Source organism: Euwallacea fornicatus, chromosome 11, assembly GCF_040115645.1.
Source record: "Euwallacea fornicatus isolate EFF26 chromosome 11, ASM4011564v1, whole genome shotgun sequence".
In the NCBI taxonomy this organism is placed as follows: domain Eukaryota; kingdom Metazoa; phylum Arthropoda; class Insecta; order Coleoptera; family Curculionidae; genus Euwallacea; species Euwallacea fornicatus.
The window spans coordinates 1,161,840-1,185,329 of NC_089551.1; the positions used below are offsets into that span (position 1 = coordinate 1,161,840).

The 23,490-nt window shown below is 44.6% G+C and overlaps 1 protein-coding gene and 1 long non-coding RNA gene across 2 annotated transcripts in view; one reads left to right on the forward strand and one right to left on the reverse strand.

Moving 5' to 3' along the window:
• Positions 1 to 23,490, forward strand: part of LOC136342305 (uncharacterized) — a 39,191-nt gene that overhangs the window by 9,337 nt on the left and 6,364 nt on the right. The window lies entirely within an intron of this gene.
• Positions 82 to 23,490, reverse strand: part of DNApol-alpha180 (DNA polymerase alpha catalytic subunit) — a 58,805-nt gene continuing 35,396 nt past the window's right edge. The window contains exons 10-11 of the mRNA XM_066287974.1: positions 3,657 to 3,767; positions 82 to 103 (exon numbers count right to left, since the gene is read on the reverse strand). Of these exons, the coding sequence (XP_066144071.1) occupies positions 97 to 103; positions 3,657 to 3,767 (118 nt within the window). The 3' untranslated portion in view covers positions 82 to 96. The remainder of the gene's footprint in view (positions 104 to 3,656; positions 3,768 to 23,490) is intronic.

Genomic DNA, 23,490 nt, shown 5'->3' on the forward strand with positions numbered 1-23,490 from the left:
CGTCCCAGGTAATCTTATGGTTGCAACAAGCACTGGTACAGCCGAACGCAAATAGTCCCTGAGTTTACCCCAGGCGGGGTAGCGGGGTCTCGTTGGCTAAGGACTAAAGAAAGCACTTTTCTTACGCCCCCCACCAAAAACTTTATCAATTTGTCATTCCAGTTTTAAGCCTTCAAGTCTCGACAAACATAATAAATCAGGACCCTCTCACTCTCCCCCGAACAGAACACCGATATGGAAATATATTTCATAAGCGCTAAAACTACACGGGAATACAAAGTATCGGGCAAAGTTCCTTATGGAGTTAAGTTTCCAAAGTTTTCGACTCGAACTTTATTGGCGGACTCCGATGTACGACCTCAATTCGCGTTTGTTGTGCAAAGAGCAGGTTGTCAATTAATCGAGCCGCTAGATGGTGCCACTTGACAATGACGACTTTCGGCCCAACTACCGGGAACGTGATGTGATGACTTCGCAGCGCCCTCTCAGGTAGTTAAATCTACGATTAGTCAATGTGTGGATGGTCTTTGCTCTGGGCGTTAAAGTCGGGATAATCTCTGCGCTGTTTTTCCCCGTCGGCCCGTAATCGAGCGGACATTTTTCACCATTAACGACCATTAGAAGAGAAAGAAACAAGCTCATTACCATCGGCCGGTATACGCAGATACTTCCAGTCCATTTCTCGTGCTGATGTGCTGATATTCCCGCATCGGGCGGGGCTATTAATTTATCTTTTACAACTACCGAAATTAATTTTCGGAGTCACATCCATAACGCGGGATGACGTGAATGCAGGTCCGATAAATTATGCAGCCAACGGCCACGGACGCTTATTACGCCCTGTACACTCCCGTCCGACTGGATCAATCATTAACGCGTTTGTACGTCTCTGTTTGACGAGCGGCAGCGACGGCCATGTTGATGAAAACAGATTAGCTTTGGTCGGGTTTAGCGTGATTTATTAGTTTCTTCTAAATATTTTTTAAATGGGAGTTTAGCCTGACGCTGATGACCGGACAAATGCCAGCGTGGATGGTTTTCGATGGGAGCGAATTGTTCGCGCTTTGGGCCTCGGTAAATTCCGAAAACTCATAACTCACGAGGACAAGAACTGGTGATTAACAACGTTAACCCACCCATCGACGGCAAAGAAACCATGGCAACTCGCGAGCAAACAAATGCGAGCACCCGGCACACGAGGTTCCATAGAGAATGTGACATTAAACCTCGCATTCTTTAAGGCCTGTTGCGTTGGGGCCTTTGAAAAATCAAACGTCGACGGAGCTCAATTTGCGAACGATTTTGTACGTACGGCAGACGCTCGATAGCGTAAACAATCTGTACGCTGGATGACGTAGACAAAGCGTACGCTCGGTGACGCGAAAGCAAAAAAATCGCGTTCGTTTAAAAACTTCAATAACCCTGTTCAAAAACAGCTTATTCATTTACGCGGGCTGAATCGCAGAATATTTTTCTTCTAATTAGAAAATACTTACCACTACTATGTTATATACAGGGCGTGTCAGTTTGAACGCGCTTAACTTTAATGGCGCATAAGGTGTGCGGAAATGATGCCAATTTGCTGTATAAACGGCAGCTAGAGGGGGTTCGAATTTAATTTAAAAAATGGAAAATATTAAATCTTTTTCAAAGGAACTAGAGATTCTTCTACGAAATTTTGGAGGTGTTGACTGTTATAAACGACGCATAGTTTCTACTGGGAAAAAACATTTTTCGCCTTTCCAGTGGCGCGCCCACCTCCCTGCTGGGGGGCACTATTTCGGAAAAAGTGGTGCGCTACTGGCATTGCTGAAACTAAAAATTATTCTCGAATTTCACGTTTAATTCTGGAAAGATAGTCCCTCCCGAAATATTTCGGCCCGACCCACCGTTTCCAAGTAAAAAATTTTTCATAATTTTACCGTTTGTGTGGCAAACTGACGCCATTTTCGGACGTTCAACACGCTATTACACTGACGCGGATGAAAGCGCAAACACCCTATATATGACCATCGAACATTTCTTTAATAAATCGATTATTATTTGAATCACGTTTCACTTTGTTTGAATTAGTTCACATTATCGAGCGTCTGTCATAAAGGGACTTCTTAGTGCGCAGTCGACCGAAAACGTCCATTAAAAAGTCCCATTAACGCGCCATTTTTTCATTTTGTTAATTTGACAAATAGGCCGCGTTAGTTGTTTGCGGGTGTAGTGTCTATGACCTCACGTGCATGCGTTTCCGGTGACCCGAACGGACCCTAGTGACTAGCGCGATTGTAAGAAATATAGACAAGTATGACTTGGAATTTTCGCCTAGAAACAATTGGTCATTCATAACTAAATTAACTACAACGGTGGCATGCGAAATTCGACAGCAGACAGAAGTGTTACTTGTAGCTCACACTGACAGCTGATGTTGCAATTGTCACTAGTCAGTAGTGACATTGTTACTCCAAGCCAATGACGCGGAGAAGAGGGCGTTTTCCCGGTCCTATTGTTTAAACGAAAAGTCCCCAGGTCTACGTTGTCATAGATATGTCATACCCCCAGTCACATGATCAATAGCGGTAATTTTTCAAGGCTATTTTTGACATTAGAAGTTTTCAAGCACGGATGCTCAAAGCAATTGGAGTGACTTGAGAAAGTGCATCTGCATACATATGCGTATAAGCTGTCCAATCGTTAATCGCCGTCATTCATGCACTTGTTCGTTAATTGCTACTTTCTGCGTTCCGGATTTTTGACTGATTGATTCGGGTAGGAGCCCAATCGGGCGCAATAGTACCAAAGGAAAAGCAAATCGCAATATCGTATGGGATTGTCCTAGTTAGATGTGCGTACAAATGGTACTGTGAATTGTGAGATTTGGCAATGAGCAGGCGCTTACGTCACCTTCGGGCAGCACCAAACACGTTTGGCAATTAATCATTTTCCATTATTAGGTAAGCGACGTTGCGGCAGTACCTTTTGCCATTGTACGCACCTTGGACTGTGATTAGAGGAATCCGCTCGTCAGGTTTTGGTAATAGATTTCTCGCACTAGTCCGGGAAAAACGCGGCGAAACCACCCGAGGAAGCGGCGTTGCCGAATTCGCCGCTACTCACGAGCAGCTGCCGCTGAAGAGTGAAAACGCTGCGCTTCGGGTCTGATCCCACTGGACTATCAGCAACTGCTGCAGATGGACATACACAACACACAAGAGGCATGAATCGTAATTGTGTGGTTTGAACGGCTAAACTCGTGATGATCGTTTGATGACTTGTGCCTTTAGAGGCGGCAATAAAAGGCATTCCACGACTTCTTCGGATTCTGCCCGGGCCCGCTTCTAATTGCGATCGTTCGGCCCTTTAACACTCGAAAACCCGGCGAGTATTGAAACAAAATATGCCCTTGTTCCCAATCTAAATTCTCGAAAACAAGCCCTTTTATACACATCATCCGTCTATACCTACGTCGTTATTTATGTTTGATCTTAAAGCCGTCTTTACAATCGGAAAGAGAGAGAGGAGAATTCCGACCGCAATTATAAAGGGCTGGTGCTCGATTTCACTTGAGCAAACCCAAACAAGTCCACAGAACGAAATTAAAAGCCCTGCTTAAAGATAAGTTCACATGATAATTTGAGATGTTGTTTTCACTGATTTTATTTTACCTGGTGGTTCTCACGGGGGCGGATCTCGGGCAGCAACGCGCCACCGAAGACCCCCAATTCCGCAGAAGAGCCTCTTGTCCTGGTGCGATGCACGGTCCTCGCAGCCTCGCCCTAATAAAATGCACGTTTAATAGTGTAAATTGAATCGAAAATCAAGGCTATGACTCGATGATGAGGACCGACGGTGGTGACCTCAAATCCCTGCTAAGGGCCGGATCCCACCCCCCTCGACGAGGGGTGAAAGCCCGAGGGAGACCAAGGGCTGCGCTCGCCTGTTTACATCCTATCGCATACTTATAATGCGACAGTTGATGAGCGCGGCAATATGCTCCGATATTTAATCGGAGTCCCCACGGCCACAAGGGGTAGTTTAATAACTTAGGAAAAGATATTTAGGCTCCGGCTATTATTGCTGGTTTTTGCGCCCTTAGAGCGTCGCGTCGGAGCGGGCGGGGGGAGGTGACAAAGTTCGATTTCTCACGAGCGATTTCTCATTGAAACGATCACGTTCGACGGTAACAACTTATCAATTCCGGAGTGAGTAATGAGTCGTAAAACGAGCGTTTAAACGCGGAAACGCGTAAATAATATAAAAATTCGCGACACTCTTCCAGTCATTACGTAGGAAACTGCTTTGCATAAAGATCGACGATATCGGGCCATAAAACCCCGTCGCGAGTTCTGAATTATACACAATCGAGCACTTATTCCGATTTTGGTTTATTTTCGAACAAAATTAGTATTGATTTACGTCGACGTTCAATGGGCTACCAGTTGCTTCTTGCTAGAGAATTTTCAACGGAGCACAATGGCCGACGGTTTATTCGGGACAGTAATTTCGATTTCATTCATTACAATTAAAACAAACGTCGCGAATCGGGAGCGGCAACCCGGAATCGCGACTCACCGTTCGAACTCATAATACGACGAGTGTCTTAGCGATCTTTGCTCGTCGGTTATGCAACGCATCATCCGCGAAGGCGCCGAGTCAAGCCCCGTGGGCGACCGATTTCGGTGCACTCGCGAGTTCGATCTCGCCGGTCCACGTGCCGTGACGGTCCGACTGGATGTCTCGCTTCGAGCAAATGGAGGTAGTTCTGCGCTAACGTGGAGCACCCCCTTATCGCTACCTCGGCGGGAAAACTCGCTTCCTCAGACTCAACCAGAAAGATTAACAAATAAATCCTCGATCCCTCTCGATGGCACTTAATGAGGTTTCCTATCGGCAACGTGGTCGGCGGTACGCCCTTTGCTCAAATTTATGTGTCGTGGACATTAAGAGCCACGAGAGCGAACCTCGCCGATTAGCCTCACGTGACCTCATTGATGTTTCGATTGTTAATCGCCGCCATTAATACACTTGTTTGTTAATTACTGCCTTATCACTCAAATTGTCGAAGTTAGTTTGCCGATCCGCGAGCCGTGGACCTGGGAAATCGCCTAGAGAACTATTTTCTCGAGTTTGGCCTTTGCCGTACAGGTCACCTGGACCAACCTTACGAATGCGGATCTTGCTCTGCCAAGTTAGACCCGTGAAAGACAGTTTTCCTGTAACATGGCAAGCCGAACGCAACGCAGGGAGAAACTAACTGGGTCTTCGGGATTTCCCAAACTTGGTCTGCGGACTTAGACTCGGTAGCCGGTCGAATTAATTCACCGGATTCTATCCGACAGCGACATAGGAAGCTGACTAAACCTAGCAAACTGAGACTGCCGATTTAGGTGCAATGGAAAACCGACCGAGTGCTAGCGTAAATTCGCAAATTTGGGCGCGACAGATCGTCGCCCCGTGGGAAGCCGACTTAGAGGAACTTACGAACTTTGCAAATGCAATCAGTCTCATACTGGGCATACCACGCGTTTGACCCGGCGGAATCAAAGCCGTAACGGCAAGCCAACGGAACGATCCAATTTATTTATCAACGTTATTACCGTTTCTTCTCGCCGGTAAACTTTAGGTTGATTTTGGCTCAGAAATCAGAAATATTCGGCTTACCCACGAGTGGCATTTGCCTTGGGTCATCGCTCGCGAGCGAACATCAGAGAAATTGGATTTCTCCCGGTCAAACTAACCCATGTCCGGTCTACTCGGGGTCCCTCGAAAAATAAGTCCACAATAACTCGTGAATAATCACCGCTTTCACTAACCAGATTCCAATTTTTGACGCTTTTCTAGGCTTCCAAGCCACATACTTCATCCATTTAACCCTGCCAAGTATAAAAAGCCAGTGGATCGATGCAGTGGAAGTAAATATATGGGGCCTAGGCCGTTGCGTAATGGAAGAAAGGAGTCAGGAGTCGGTATCATTGTCGCGCCATCCTTCACTAAAAAGTATCATTAGTTACGGCAAGAAGTTAGACCCTCGTCTCGCGAAAAGGATTACTTTTCGCCCGGATCGAGATTGATGTATTATTGGCCCCCGTTGGATGCTGCTGTACGGAAATTTTCTTACCCTTCTAATGGCGTATGAGCTCGAAATCTGACTTGAGCTGAAACAGTTTACGTAACCAAGTTCCACGTAACGTATATTGTTGTGTCCTCATTACAGGGAGCCCCGGAGGGCATGGGAGGGTTGTCGGGGACCTTGTGCGATGTCGCTGTCGCTAATTGACAAAGTGCTGTTTATTTTAAGGGTTACACATGCACTTTCAATCTATTCGAGTGTGTTTACTGATGTAAGTAGGGGGCGTCCAAGTCGACGCAGACGATTACCGTATTTGTAGCTAAATCACTTTAGTGTTTAATGTGTTTTTGTTGCTCGGACCGACACGAGTTTTGGTGCAGAGCGAACTGCGCAGTCTTTAAGGATAGTTCGGGATCGAAATGCGTGAATTACGTCCATCGCACTCGTCCCCCCCGATGAGTGACGAATAACAGCGACGACAGCGGGAAACGCCACTCGTGGGTTATACGACTCGTGAGTCAGTCGCTGACAACGGTGGAAAATGAGTCGTCGTTAAAGGCTTCGCTCTCTGAGTATAAAGTTAATATCTCAGCCCCGAATTGGTGAATAATATCAACCTCCGGGAGTGGCGTCCGAGAGGGCATCAGTGGCAAACGTCACTCGTGGGTCATCGTACTGGTTACGTTTGAAACGGTTAAAAGAGCCGCAAGCTCCTCGCGAGTACAACTCTTCGTAACCAACTAAAATTTACTGTAAATACCAACAAGAAAGGGTCTTCTCTCAGCTCTCAAGGTAACATTTCAGGCTTTGGTGGGTGGCCCGGTCCACGACACTCATTGTCACTCGTGAGTAATGTTGTGTGCCCTCCATATTAATGTTGATATAATGATTTCGTCGGCCGGGCAGCGCGGATAAAACCTTCCAAAAGCCCGAAAACCTCTCGCCGAATTCATTTCACCCCGTCGTCGACGAGAAAATTCCTTTCTCGTCCGGATAGGGGGTGACGGCTGCCTGGCGCGAGATACGCTCCGGTTTCACTTCATCCGGGGGCAGGTTTCAAAAGACTCGAAATTACTTTCGGGATAAGAGAGGGATTAAGGCCCTGACGCCGCTTGTTTCGTTCCGGCAGGCCGACGATGTCCCCGCCCCCGTTCTTTCTCTCTACCCGATAACTCGAATTTACTCACGAGTTTTTTAGTTGGCCGGATTAATTGCCCGACCGTCGGCCCAACCGGAAATTGCTCTGATAGATTATGACAAATTTGCAGTTAGATGAAATCCCAAAGAACGAAAAATTCGCACATGAACTGGCAACGCGCTGAACACCCGATGGGAACCACGGCACTCCCCACTGCGACTCGTGTAAATTCTCCCTCCGCACACGCTTTTCCGAATCGCTCGCTTCTAACTCGTGAGTTATATTTTGCACGCATCCATAATCCACCGTCAGCGTCCTCTATCATATTGACGTTTGACGTTTGACGCTTGACGAAGCATCGTCGCAAACCTGCCGCACCGCAGTTTGCCATAATTCATTCTCTAGGAAATTTGCAAAAACAATCGCCGAGATGATGTTTACAATCACATGCCAACGACAGCTTGAGACCGAGAGCTGACGGCCTAATTTGCTTTGCAAATCATTCGCCAGATTAGCCTTGCAAATATTAGTCTTGTTTCAGTCAATATCGATATTTCCCTTTCTATTGAATAAGTAATCTTTAGGGGGGTTTAATCTATGCAGGAGCCTCATTGCTGGTGGCAGTTTTTTGATATTGACGCGCCCTGCCGGATTGCGTACACCTCAAGCGTTTAGGGGTGTCAACACCAACGCCAAGAGCAGAGATTCGTGCTGATCCCGGCAGCCATATTGGACGCACATATGTCAGTTGTCTCTAGTTTCTCTGAACAATTAAACGTCGCGGCATTGCCGCCTATTGCGGCACTGATTAGGAAGCGAACTATCAGTCGGCAAAGGTAAAAACACGCATATGCTCTCGCACTAAGCACAAAGCAGTTTAAAACGTTCGGAACTTGGAAAATGGCTGGTGGTATCCGCAGAACAAATCTGTGGCGCACAAGGGCCCCCGTTTTATTAAAGCGATTCCCTCCCTGATTTATGGGGCCAAAAATGAAACCGACATTCCTTGCCGCGCATTGCCGGCATACCTAAAGAACTAGTCTCATTCCTGGACCAGCCAGCACTGTTTTTCATGTAAATTTGCCACGGGACGCGTCTGATTTTTATTAAGGTTGTACCCGGGATTAATATTGGAGCCCGATACGAGGGATGGGAACGGGATTTGCCAGAATTTTGTCGGGAATATGAAATATAAAATTCTCGGCATGTGGAATGAGGAAGAATTCCACCCATCATAGGGCACAGTTTCTACGTCTTCAGGTAAAAAAGAGGAAAACAACCGGCTCATGTACCTTATGCAGCGAAGCTTCAAACGCTGAGTCACTCTTGTCCCTAATTATGCCGACAGGCAAAAAGTGAACTTAGAGGCACAAGGTGTGAGTTAAAGCGTCTTAATTATCCAGCAGGTATCGTAAGGCCAGTCCTGATTAAAAATATGAAAATCATTCTTAAGTTAAGCCCGTGACACGCGGTGATTGCTTCCATCAGGGGCCGATCGATTCTCTCCGGTGGCTGAAAAATCTGATACGAGGTTCACACGCGTGTTAACTCGCCCAAGTCATGGATTTTGTCTTCATTTCGTCGATTTATTAAGGAAAATACTGCCTACCGTCGACTAGGATGGGAACCGTCAGACGCCGATCCTCGTGAGTTGACGTCCTCGTGGATTATAGATATTTCTCTATGATTAACCACGTTTAACACGTTTCACTGTACGCGGGTCAGATTGGTGTAATCACGTGAGCATAATTGCGACCTAGGACTGTTTACCAAGGACGACGTTCTAGAGTTACAGGTAATTACTCACGAGTGGCAGATAGATTTCCAACGTAAAACGCATTAAACTCAGATAAGCTCGTTAACATATTTTTTAAGGCGCAGATCTGCAAGGTAGCGAGCGATATCGCGGATTATGGAAATCTTCACATGCTAAATCACGAGTAACAGATTTAGTTGCAAGTGAGTTGGATATGTATCGGCGCCACTAGAAAATTTCCGTGAACTATGGACGTGCGTAGAGAACCGAAAATTCCGAACAAATTTGCCGAAAACTCGAGGAAATGTTTTTCGTAAAAGTGCTGGAACACGTCGAAAAATGTTTTTGTTGTGCATTTTTTGCTGTAACAGACTTGTAACAAAGTTACCCATATGGCATATGAACACCCTTCTTTACTCCTCTCTTATGCAACCTCAGGTACATCACAACATTTTTGAGTTCTTTGAGAAATCCCGAACATATCCGTTCAACATATTGTTATATGTAACGTGCTCACGTACAAATTGAATTATTTGCGAAATAGGGCTATTAGAGTGGCCTGCTGGATCTCCTGATTTTGCCCCTGCGAACTTTTTTCTATGAGATTATCTGAAACGCGGGGTCAACTTAAGTAAGCCCAACAATATAAGAGAGTAAATGACTCAAAAAGCTCGACAAATGCGTCCTCAAACGACAAAAAAAGTCCTTGAGGTATTTAAATTGCGGCTCGCCCATTGTCAGGTTAGTTCTGGTTAGGGTTAGTTCAACGGAATGCAGTTCGAACATTTAGCATATTAGATTATAGTAGTTTATATTGTTATTTTTTAAGTATTACTAGATCTATTGTTATTGCTATTTTTTGTTTTTTTTTTTTTGGAAAACTGTTGAATTTGGTCATGGGAATGTTGCATGAAATGGGTTCAGAGTTTCCCAAAGAACTCGAAAACGTCATAATATGCATGGGGTTTCGTGAGAAAAACGTGAAAAAGTACATTTATCTGCTGCATCGTATACGTGTCACAATATTTGACGTGTTCCAGATAAAGAATATTTCCTTAAATTTTTAACGACTCTGTGCGGGAATTTTGGTCCTCTATGTAAGTAACCTGAAAATTCTGCATCTCAGTGCATTTCTAGGTTCTTGTCGGAGTATTCTAGTAGTATTCTATGTGTATTCTATGTGAGATAACCTATGTTAATTGTGAACAATTTTCTAACATTTCAAATAGGACGTTTTTGACGTTCAAAGTAACCACCCGATTTTGACCCCATTGCGTGCAGATTCTTTTCAAAAATTTGCGTAATTAAAACCTCGCTTCCCGGAATTTTATGATCTTGGAAATTTGAGCCACGTGCGCCTCTGGTTGGATGCGAATGTTGTAAAAATTGACTCAGCTGATAGGGGGCACACCGAGCCATCTTTCGTCGGAAAATATCAACCGTTTTTGACTTTCGTAGCTGCGAGATTGACAATTCTCGAAAAATTCTTGTTCTCGGTTTTGACAGGTTATTTAAGCAGGGACAAGCACTGCCCGATGTACGTTGTGCACATCATGCGCCCAAATCGAATTACTGGAAATGAATGAGAACTTTGCTTGAATCGAGTTAAGCTTGAACTGTTTAAGTTTTTTTTCACGACATTTTTGCGAAAAAAATTTTTACAGTCAGAGCTCACAGGTGTTTCCCCATTCTTCATCAAGAATAATAATTAATAATTTCGGACAGCGTTACTTGTATACGCACCCGAAGCAGATTTCGCGAGAGAGCGTTTCGGACGCGACGCCCACGCCGTGGACGTCGCCGCGGTCGGCGTATCCAAGGAGACGCGTCGCCATGGGGACGTCGTCTCCACGGACGCCGGAGCGGGCGGTAACTGGCAAAGACAGTTTACGAGTTACACGAGTTGGGAAATTTGCGACCAACTTTGAAACAAAATGGGAAATTTGCGAGCCGGTGATGGATGATGGATCGTCGGGTGTGTGTTTTTCGAGGGTCAGGAACTGATGATGATTAGCGGGGGTTGGAAAGTAAAACTGATGGCGGAAAGTCGCCGCTTCTCTGCAGTGAGGACGGAAAATCCAGCGCGACTAATTTCTTCACATATATTTGCTTTATGGCCCGATGCACGTCGAGGGACTGGACCCCAGATTATATGTATTGGGCAATAAAAACGTCAAACGAAGAGGACCATCGGTCGTGTAATCTTACATCCGTTACTCGTAAAGGATGGGCCTTTATGCCCTTTTTTTTTATCCTCCTCAATGGTTGAAATGTACACAGATATTTTCAGGTTTTTGACTGCGTCCGAGGACGAGTTCTAGCATGCACCCCCGCACTAAACTCGGCGCTCCAAGAGATTTGTCCCCGAAACACCCTCGATTTCCAACCTCAAATATTTTTATATGTGCACTTTGTCTAAAGGGTCGTGTCGTATTTTTCATTACGATCCGCCGCGAGGGTAAAAAGTACAAGTCAGGATATGACAGAAGACGCGACGCTTGATTTTTATGTCGGTCCTGTTAAAGTTTATAACCCCCGCAATATTTCTTTGCCTCGCTTTTGGGGGAGGGGAACGCTTCTGGATAAATATACAAAGTGCCAGAGAGACGTACGCGCGGTGAGAAATTCGATTTTCCAGCTGTTAGAGCGCCCTGCTCACGTTACGTTTTCCATCCTCAAAAAAACTGGTTCTCCTTCATGCACGCACCAACCTCAAAATCCATTAATTAAGCCTCCTCCTTGAAATTGATTAAGTGCAAAGCCATCGTGACCAAAGAATTTTGCACCCTCCCGTACAAGCAAGGAGGGCATCAGGAGCGTAGTGAATTTGCGGTCGCAATGAGTCAAACACACGTGCAGGGGCGGACACGTGCCTAATGGGTGGGCAATATTGAAAATTGCATAATTTGGATCATCGAGCAACCGTAGATGTGCTATACCGGGGGCTGAGAACATTGGGGACTTTGAACGCGCGATTGGAGTTTATGAAGTGTTAAAAGATCGTGTGTCATTCGACCGTCTCGGATTTAGGCCCAGAAAATCCAAGAAAATTTCATATTTTGATTTTTTTTTTTCATTATTCCGTGCGAGGCTTGGCAACGTTGTCGGGAAAGGTGGCAAGGATCTGGTCAGAGTGGGTCAGTGCTGCGATTACCAACAATAATTATTTCATCAAAGTATTTTTACATCATCGCATTACGTACTATTTGGACCACTTGTGATGTAAATTTCCATGAGATAATTGTTTCTTAGGTGCACGCCCCCGCCGCACCTCAATCATAAGTGTAGGAGCTACGATTTTTTTAAAGATTTAATATTCATTTAGACAAGAACTTTGACAGCTTTGGGACGTGCACCGCTGCGAGTAGAACAAAAACGTGGCGCTGCGTTGCCAAGTGTGCGGTTACCACGAATAATTAAGTCTTAACATTATTTTTGTGTGATGACACTACGCGTTACTTAGACCAACTGTGATGTCATAATTGCCTCTTATAAGTATGATCGCGGATCGCACCCCCATAATTCAGTCGATGGGGAGTTTGTTTTTAATTTACCAGCCCCAGATAGGATCGGCGGCGTATTTAAAAAAATTGACATGTGGACAATGACATGTATTAGCGAGGACCGAAGCTAGAGGGAGCCGGAGATCCGCTGATAAGAGCCAGGGGTGATCCCCCGCAGATTACATAATGCCGTTTGCACTGCGGATTTACAACTCATATTATATGGCCGGGTTTCTTGCGGATTTGTCGGCTCCCAATTGTTTGTTTTTGATATTATTGGTCTCATAGTCGGCCTTGTGGTCTTTTATTAAAAGAGTCATGTGTTAATCAAGTTTGATCCATTTCTTTGTGTCACCTAAAAGATGTCGAAAACCCGGAAAAATTGCTTGAAGTCCCCATGAGAATTCTGAAAATCTCTTGATAAAGTTTCATTAAACTGCAAATCTCCGGAAGCTTCAAGAAATCGCAGAAATTGTTTGAACCTCCCATGAGGATTCAAAAACCACTTGATAAAGTTTCATTAAAATCAAAATCTCCGCAAATCCTAAACGACTTACATATAGAGGGCGTACGTAAATTACGTAAGTAGACAATCATGACATAGTACTGTCGCGACATCTCTCAGTTGAACATCGCCAATAAAGTTACTTATTTCTGTTAAAAAAAAGCAAAACGATCAACGTCGCCAGAGGGCGCTTCCCTGACGGGTCCCAATCTAATTTCCATAAATAATAGGCAATTTACGATCGTGCAATCGGGCGTTTGAATTATTATGAGAGGGAACATCTGATGCCGGTTAAAATGATGTGATACGGCTTCCACCACGCTTTATCACACCCAATTCATTATAGAGGTTATTAAGAGTCCCCACAGGTAGGGGAAAAGGAGGGCTCTGAAGATGGTTTGATTGCATTTTTGTCGGACACATAGGTATTACAAAATGGAAAATCATTAAGCGCCGAAACTAAACGGGGAAAAGGCATAAATTAATAACACGTGGGAACGAGACATGTTGCTTTTCCATTAAAAATGAATCAATCAACTTGCCTGGGAAATAAACTGGCTACGCTTTAGATCCAGGATAAACGAAAAATGACGCTGCCGCCACCCTCCGGGACAAATTTATCTTACCCCCGAGGAAATCATTTCCATGTCTGTGATAGTGAAAGAAAGAAACATTTCCTTGGGTCTCTTCGATTGTCAGAAGACCCGGCAACCACGCTATAAACAAACAAATTCGTCACTTTGCCAGATTCGAAACAAAATAGCAGCGCCGCGTTGCCAGCCGGGAAGCTCCTCCTTTTTGCCCCCTATTGTTTTTAAAATTGGATAAATTAGGAGAAAATAATATACGTTCCGGAGTCCTGCTTCCAGTCGGGTGCTTCGCCCTCGTTCCGGCCCCCGAAGTCCGGAAAAGAGCGTATGTATATGCATGAGATGTGCATTGAAGCCCGTTCCGCACCATCGACGACAGCGCCGCGACGCCGGAAGTCCATCTAATGTATCCGCAAGCGCTACTGTTGGGCTGGCCCCCCATATAATTTCAATGCCCCCGGGTTACGTGCATTATAGAAAATCATATTTCTACGTGTAAAAGTCCTCTTTGGCAATACTTGCAAAACTCGCAATCACCATCATCAGTGATATTAATTATAACCGAAAGCGGCTAACCGCCAGTCATCGGTAGATAATCATCGTCGGCTTGATTAATAAAATGTTCAGCATCCATCTCCCCCCCGGACTGTCATAAATAACAGCGCAGGAGAGAGATGGAACGACAGCCTTGATATATGTCCGCACGTTATGATCCATGAATACATCAGCCAAACAGACCGTATGGCGTGATGCGCACTGCGTTTAATCAGATTTCCTCATCGCACTGCACGATTATCGGACCATTTTTTATCACTGCGAATTGAAAATGTTTCAAGTAAAAAAATCAACGGCAAGAGATACGTTCGAGATTTGGCAACGTGCCGTTGCGTCGTTGTCTCACTTGCGCGCGTGAGGGACCTGTCAAAGCGCGACAATTCGAGGACAACGTTGCCGCAGGTAAGAACGAGTTCCTTTCCTTCGCTGAAATGAACTGTGCCAGGGGCTGGGGTGGTGTAGGCCGTCCTCGAAACTCGAAGGCTCCGAAGTGGGATATCGCCTCTCTGCCCTTCGAGAGCAATTTTTTAGGACTTGCGGGGACAAAGATAATTAAACTCCCCACCCGTCCTAATAAGAACGAGCCACTCCAAAGCTGTGGCGAATAAATCTCCACCGCTGTCTCCGTAATACGAGGCAACATCGGGTGGAGATTGCGAGCCAGTTTAATACGATTTGATTTGACAGTAATCCGGTTATCGACTGCGCCACCCTACGCGTCATTCAATTATATTAAATAGCATATGCCTATCGTGCCATCCACTGGGAACGAACGACCCAATCAGTTTAGAAATAATTGTTATTCTAATTTATTTATCAGCCCTCCGCGGGGCGATTATTAAATTCCAGCCCTTATCACCTCGTCTTGGGCTTTTTTCTTTCTTACCCACGAAGGGGGCTTAACCTTGGATCTCGGCAACTCGATGCCATAAGGAAATGCCTTCTGTCCACATTGTATGCCTTATTCATCGCCGGTCAGGGTCGAAAATCCGCGAAGGCCCTAATGGGTTTCTGATTGCCACGCGGCGGGGGGGCCTTTTAATGTTCGAATAACACCAGGAAAAGTAATAGTGCCCCTTCCAGAGGATTCTTCACACGAGAAAGGAAACGTCATTGCGGCTATTGATTTAATTTTGTTATAACAACAGTCCTGCGGGGAATTACTCCAGTGCCCACGGAACGGTCCTTAAAAGATGGCGCGACACAGTTATTATGGTATTAAAGTGGCGGAGTTTTGAAGTGATCGAAGTCAAAGCGGCTAATCTCGCAAATTGAACGTCCCCCTTAAAGAAGCCCCATCCGAAAACCAATTTTATGAAATATATCCCCCGTCTCTGTCGCTCCCACTTCGTCCGGGACGACAGCTTAGTTCGCATTTTAATCCAAATAGCAGGAAACTAATGACAAGAGTCGCCTTACAAAGACTTTAATTAAGACGGGGCCGAGATAAGGCGACTCTGTAAAAAATACGAGCGGCAATCGTACATATGCCGAGCTTTTCCATGAGGGGGAACCACCTCGAATCGCGATGGGGGAGGGGGCGTGCAACAAAACCCACACAGAGATTGGAAGACTCTCCGCTTCGGAAAATTGCTATCATTACACTTTGCTTTCGCATGTAATGAATGTCCTCTACCCAAATGACTCGGTTTCGTTTTAATTACGCAAATAGTTTTGATGGGCCCGGAATTAGCTTGATGACGATGGGTGAAATCGGCAAGGTGCGACCGGCCGGAAACTGCGAAAGGACCAAATTTGGCTTGTAGGTGAGGGCGTTGCTCGGCTAATTAACTCTTAGTTACGGCACGAGGATCTGCCCAAAAATGTACTGCCATGGGTCATTACGCGTGAATCGCGCAGTCTTCTCTCGGTACGATTTTCACGTTTCTGTTAAATACCCCGAAGCGTGGCAACATCGCCGGAGGTATGACGGCACTTGACGGCGATCGAAAATAAGGAAAACACGAACGATTTGGTACTTGCTAAACGCTTTTCCTGCTCCGACGAATGCGGCAAAGTGTGGCACCGTTGTTCGACAGATCGCGGTTTCAATACCTAACCATCCTTACTGAGTTCGGTGGGGAGTAAGTCGCGTGGGCTTGTGACAGTTTTTGTCGCCAGAACATACCGCCCATTGATCAAGTGCGAGGAGACGCGGCAACGTCGCAGAGAAAAATGGCGGGGTACATGTGTCACTTACTTTCGAAGTTTTCACCTGGATTATCTTCCTTCTGTTACACAATCTTCCTTTGCCGTAACGTCGTCTAGTGCTCAAAAACATACGTCACCGTTCTAGGAGAGAGTAATAGATAACTGATAATGCTCTCTACTGGCTTCCCCTGAGGGAGATATTTAAACAATCATTTCGCCATATTAGCCCTCCAATTTGTCATAAATAATTCCCGGTCTGACACTGGGCCTGGTATAACAGCCGGGTTATCTCCGTGATTTAATGACTTACCGGAAGAGTGCTAATAATTGTTTCCCACTATACTCTCGTTGCGGCTTATCAGATCGTTTGGATTACTGTGCCGTTTCCCTCGTTCTCTTAAATTTATTTCGCTTCACCCCTAAAACAACGAACGGACGCCCCTAACGACCTCTATATATTTCAGCCTCGAACACATAGACTTTTATTTTATTATTGCACTTTGCGCCGCGTTCGAATATGTGTGTGTGTGTTGTACTTTAACTTTTAAGTCCTTCATCCATAATTGCCATCCGCTTGACCACCTCTGAAAGGGCCGTTCGGGAAGTTTGCAAACCTCGCCTTCACCTTCGGAGTGATTGATTAAGCTCCGGACTTGATGTATGGGCCCTTATTGAAAATGCAGAAAACGGACCATTTATTTTGCGCGCCTCGATGCAGTCTGGCCAGCGCCATCTATTACCATTGTCATAACTTGTTTTAGCGCGAAGGTACTTGTTCGTTTTTTATGTCGTACAAGCCCCACATGCCGAGATATCCCCAAGGGTAAATTGCAAACTGTAGGCATAAGTGCACAGCAAACCTTAAAGCCCCCCCCCCCCCCTTACTGTATCCGTCGCCACCTTTTTTTTTATTCTAAACATAAAGGAATATTCTAATTACCTTGGATTGGATAATTTCTGAAAACATAATAACCTAAAAGCCATCCACATCATACATCACGCACGGTGAAACGGGGGAAAGTCGCTTATTTGCGAGATGAAAGGCTCGTCTGCTAATTTGAAATGAAGGTTTCATGATAACTGGCACAAGGGAGTCGCTGATAAGCCGCTGCACTGGACCTGCGAACGTCCGATGGACAACTGGAGGTGAAAATGACCAGATAAACCTATAAATCATTGATCTGATAGATCGCGATAGAATAGACGAAGTCACTATCGGAATTTTAATTCATCAAAAATGGCCGCGCAGGGTAACGTGACAAACACCTACTTTTGACATTGACGCAATAAACTTTTTTCACGTCTTCGTGACAACTCTGTTAGCGGTGACATGTGTCGCTTTAAATTGTCCGATCGGCAACTCCTCGCCCGAGGCAGATTTGGTCGAATCGCTTCGCTTTTCCAACCTCTAACCATCACCTAAGCTTCTGAGGGGTAAACCAACAATCCCAGATATTACGGTAGGATTCATAGAAAATTTCTTTACTAAATTAAATATGTAATTTGATTTGGTGCCGTGGCCCTTTTGTCTGCTTGGGAATCGGAACAGTTGCTCAGATGCACTGGGCCTGTTAATAAATCTCCTCCCTGATAAGATTTACCTCCTCGTAAAAGAAGATGAATTTACACTCTCCAGCATCCCCATATTATATTCTGTATTATAAGGGACGTTCGGGTTTGCCTTAGCCCCTGAGGATGTTTTGCATCAAGCTTGTTTACGATTTACTAAAAATCAATTTGTTTTAGCTTTTTTCGCGAAAGGGTGTAAGCGGGGTGGTACCTGTGTCAGGTGGTTATTTATCAAGCTTTTGTGTACACGGGCTTGCACACGTACGCATCTTAATTTTGTTTCGGTTTTATATTTTCGTCGGACCATTACCGCCTAACAAATTAATGACTGCCAGAAGGTCTACGGCGGATCCGTTAGCATCCATTTTATAAAGCAAAATCATAATTTTCGGGAATAATAAATAATAAATCACTTTTCGTCGGGGGAAAAGGGTGGAATGGAGCTCCGGTTAAGGGCTGCTTCGGAATTAGACCGCAGCTAGTGTTGTCGTAGAAAATTTTGTTTTTCTTTTCGCCGCCTTTTCGGTCTCGAACTCCGTACAAATCGTTCCACCTGAAACTGATCCTCCCCTTAATGTGGCATATCGAATTAAAAGCACATATTTGCTGACCAGAATATTTTGGTGCTTTGGGGGGGCCCCGAGTACACAGCAGCTACACCGACACTTAACTGCGAGTTTTTGGGTCATTTCACACCCCCAAATAAAGTGCGCGAGCCCCGTTTCAGGTTACTTTGTCAACACAAGGCCTCTCTTAATAGTCTTGGACAGGTTGCCCGATTCCTGATACAGTTAAGTGCATTACATCAGATACGAAACGATATCTTTGACGGAGCAGCGGAGCCGAAAAGGGGGCTTTAATAATAATTTGACTCGACTGAAGATAGATATTGGAATTCCTGTTTTTGATTGGTAATTAAACAGCACCCTCGAAGGCCCACTACTGTGCGCACCTCTGGGGGTAGTCTCTGTGAGAGTGTTAGCCGACATCAGTCGTACATCATAAATTATAATTCGTTCGGCGGATCGACATCGAACTGATATTTCCTCTTTTATAGACTGCTCAAACGAGAAGCAAATCATAATCTACACGGTAAGTTGCGGTTAAATCTTTAGAAGCCTCCATTGAAAAGTCCAAACAACGGATTAGTAGGAAGAGGTAAGTATTACTGTCGGGGATTTGCGGATGAAGTTACGGTCAATAAATCATTTTGCATTCGATTTGAGGCTTCCATCAGATTTCTTGTAAATTTGGGGCGTACGACGAATTAAACGGGATTGAAACGCCTCTTGAAAATGCCACTGGCGATGAGAAAAAAATTACATTCGCCGAATTGTCTTTAAAACAAAGAAAAAACAAAAAAAAAGCAAAAAAAAAACAAAACACGAATTTGGACGTGTACATTGCAAAAATCGATGCGGCCCTCGGAGGAACTACTTTGGGCAAAGTTTTTGCTCGTTTTTGAAACGTCTAAAAAAGCCTAAAAACAAAAAAGGAAATTTTAAATATCTCAACAAGCGCTTAACGAATTTCATCCGATGAACCAGTGCCGTGCAGGAAGAGTCTCGAAAGCGTTTCCGAAAATTCTCCGGTCGCCGTAAATTTTCCCGCGAACACGGAGCAGATCCAGAGACGGTGCGCAAAGAGCTCTTTTGCACTGCTGAGGGCAGGAACCGCGAAACGCACAATAATTCCCGTTCCGATTGGTTTCGTCGACGTGGAAAAAATCGGTGAGGTGCAAATTTTTTTCGAAAAAAAGGCCAAAAGAGGGCGCGAGGTGCGTGCCGAGCACCTAGCGCGGAGAGGTGCCGAAGTAGTGACCGGTACGGTTCGCAGAACGTTTTCTGGCACTTTCCTACGGCTCGTGCTACGTTCTCTGAACAATTCTTGATCGATATTATGAGTCGTATTGCCTAGTCATGGGTTAAGGACATGTGCATTTCGGTAGAGCAGTGTTGAAAAGTAATAATTACACCGAACCAGCGGGGACAGACAAAGATAGCGCTACACCCGATGGGTGTCGGAACGAGCGGTTGCTGTTACTTCATTAATTTATTGACCGGGAATCGAAAAACTCTTGAACCATTACGAAAATTGTACATGTCAGTGCCTGTAAGAGGCATGTGGAACGCGTACCACGATTAAAACTACACCCGCCATTAAGGCAGTTTTAATTATCTTATTGCTTTCCCATTACCATACCGCCGACTTTCCTGCGATTAACAGTTCCTGAGATATGGGCACTGTATTTATGTATTTCCAATACGGTTAGCTGAGCATTAAACCGCAAAGTAATACGTTTTGTTCTTAATTCGATTTTTTCCTGGTTACGGCATCTTTGGATTGCTTTTTGTGGTTATCCAATTTAAAAGTCATTGCTTAATCTTCTTGGTTTAGGTAAGTGAAATTAAGTTGTCTCTGCCTCATGATTGTTTGGTTATAGCGTGAGGTACCTGTAAATGCATTGCCCAAAACGTTTATGCACTTGCTGCGACACCCTGCTTAATTCCGTACAATGGCCGCACAAGTTTATTTCCAAAGCACAATAAGGCTAATCGGGCAATAGGCCTCAAAAAGCTCTAACAAGGCCCTCTTTACAATAAACTACTGTAAATATTCTTTATAGTAATACTGTGATCCCCACTGCGCCCATTGTGCTAAAGGTAATATTAGCCTTATTGTCCATAGATTATATACACTCGGTATAAAAGAATGAGCCATGAATGAAGTTAGAGTGTAGAGCGTGCCCATGCGGCTTTGTGCCAAAACAAAGTAGTATTTTAGCAAGGTGTTACTGTTTCTTCCCAACGCGATATTTTCCCGCAAACTGATTTTTCCATCCGACCACAGCCATCATTGGAGCAAGTTGGCAAGTCATCAGACAAGAAGACCGCAGCATTATTAAGAAGTGTTTAATAGGCATTTACGCCCTTTTGTGTGATGCATCTCTATCAATCGTTGGTTGCTGAGTCACGTGTGACAACGTGGAATGCGGCCCAATCAACGTCCGGCCAAAAGAAGAAAGTGAAGAAACCCGTATATCAGCCGTCAGGGATGAAAAATTGTTGTAATTAATTGTTGTTGGACAGAGGTTGGACGGAAATTTGTGACTTAATTTGATCGTTAAGGTCGGGATTTGTGGTATAAACGAGCGATCCGTGGGCCCCAAGATGCATAGAAGAGACAGTTATTAAAGGAAATCAGAATTTACCAAGGCTAAGCAATTAGGCGCAGCGAAGACCTAGATAGTTCTAGGCAAATGGAGGTTGTTAGCCGGAATTGGTACCAAATGGGAAATCAATCACGGTTTCGGTACGACAGTAAGGTCGCAGAACCTTTCTTCGAAGGAATCCCCCACAACTATAAATTTTACAAGAATAACGTTTCCCTCTTCTCGGGATTCGTTCTGCCGCCAGTTCGTAATTTTATTAACTCTTTATTAGATATTTCTGAACAGTAATTCAAATTAAGGCATTTGCCATCGTACTAATTAATTTTTTCGGTTGCGAAACGGCAAAGCGCTACGTTCTCTTGAGTGTAGGTGCGTTAGAAGGTGACAGATAGATGTGGACATGTTCGAAACTTAGGCGCGCGTGACCACCACTTTTCTTAGCCCTGAGATAAACGTACGGTTAAGAGTCTAGGATAATTGAACGCACTCTTCTAATACGAAATTTCCATGAATTTCGTATATTTTATTAAGGTCGTGGAAACGTGGATCAATTTAGCGGGTTCGAGGACCTTTATCGGGAGGAAAATTTAATTCCAAAACTGGCCAACAAAGAGATAGTTTCCTCAAACACCCTTAAATTTGCGTCAACAACCCAAACTCTGTGATTCCTATAAGTAAACAATTCCGGAACTTGAGACAGAATCCCTGATTTTCTAGGCGCAAAACGTAAATATTTCACGCAGATACGCGAATAAGACTTTTTCCCAAGATGTCCTCGGCGAGTTCAAAGACCTTTACAATGAATAATGTTTTAATTCCAAACAAAGTGAAAAAATTGCCCTAAAATGCCCTTTTTACGGCTCTTCAAAACGAAGAAAACCATTATTATTTACCGCACACATACGTGTGCTTTATTACAGAGTGCAAAAGCCCCTGAGAGTAGAAAGTCCCGAATCGTTGACCCAACAACGACCACTTTCTTGCCCTCCACATTCGTGTAAACACAATAATCACACACATGCTAATATCAACCTTCAAGCATAATAATTACACACACTCCCTGTAGAACCATTTTCGGTGGGACCACTGCTGATAGCCGGTGGTACCTACTTAAATTTCGTGCACGAAATCTAATAACCCCACATTTAGAGCTCCTTAGGTAGTTAGGTATTAGTTCTTGGTAATTGTATATAGGGCCTATACCGAGAAAAAGTGATTTCATGAGATCTCTCCCACGCTCCGTTTATTTTGTTTTTACACCTTCGTCAGGTACAGTACCGGAGGATTACTACCTGAGATTCTTCAACTCTTATTCTATCCCCATGCTGAAATAAATTACGTTTCATCCCAGGCCAGACTCACCACCGCTTCATACAATTTTACGTAGGATATGGGACTGAAACAACCAAATATCGAAATTTCGAATCGAAAACGGGCTAAGCCCTAGGGATCGAGGCCAGGTAGTACCAAAGGGACAAGGGATTAAGAGCAAGTACAATTTCTGCGAGAATAGGCTTCCAAGAAGAACCAATAACGCACGGGTGTCATGTGGCTCTGCTTTACGCTTGATGGTGCTTCTGAGTCGATTGGCATTTTAACTTTCCAAATTTTAGGCTAAACAGGCCGATTTCCTTTTAACTCCCTGTATAAATCAGTATGTAAAATGCAATGAATGCGTGAGGCGAAAGTATGTAAAGAAGGTGATTCCGGGACGTTGCTTGGAATTCTGCTAGCTTGACGTCAAAATTACGTAGACTGACAGCTACGTCGCACCTAATCAGTGTTAAGCGCGCGTCACCATGACGTCACTGATAATTTAAAGAGCGACACTAGAAACGTCTATAGGTTGCTAGAGGTAGGGGCAATATCCAAGATTTCGTCGAAAGGTGGTACCGCCCTAAACCGCAAAATGTATTTTTATGACGTAATGTGGTAAAATAATCGTTGTATTGTGACGGACGTGACAGGATTTCGTGACTTGTCATAACAAAGACAGTTAAAAACTCGCTCGGCGTTATGCATCGCAAGGTGACATTTGGATCCGAAAAAGACACTTTTCAAAATACGTATCACGTGGGCGCACATTTTCCAAAAACAGTTTGTGCACCCTGAACTAGATTAAATAAATAAAAATCCAGTTAAACACGCGCTAGACTCGGACTTATTCAAAATCATCGGGGATATATTCGATTGTAATGGCACCACTGTGACGTCAAAGTGACTCGAATTGACAGCTACTTCGCGTCTTCGATCCGAATCTTTCTGGGAATTGCGCAATTTTTGAGTTAACAAAAAGCCCGGCAAGGGTCCATTCTTCCATACAAAATCTGTACCTTTGGCCAGATAAAAACGATACGAGGCTGGCAAAAATTCCACAACCGAAGCCTGGAACATACAGTTTAAGCTTCCGGTACGTGAGCACGTTTATCAGCTTCGCGGACACCGGAAGGAGCGCCCGGAGTTACGCCCGGAACAAGACGACACACGTCA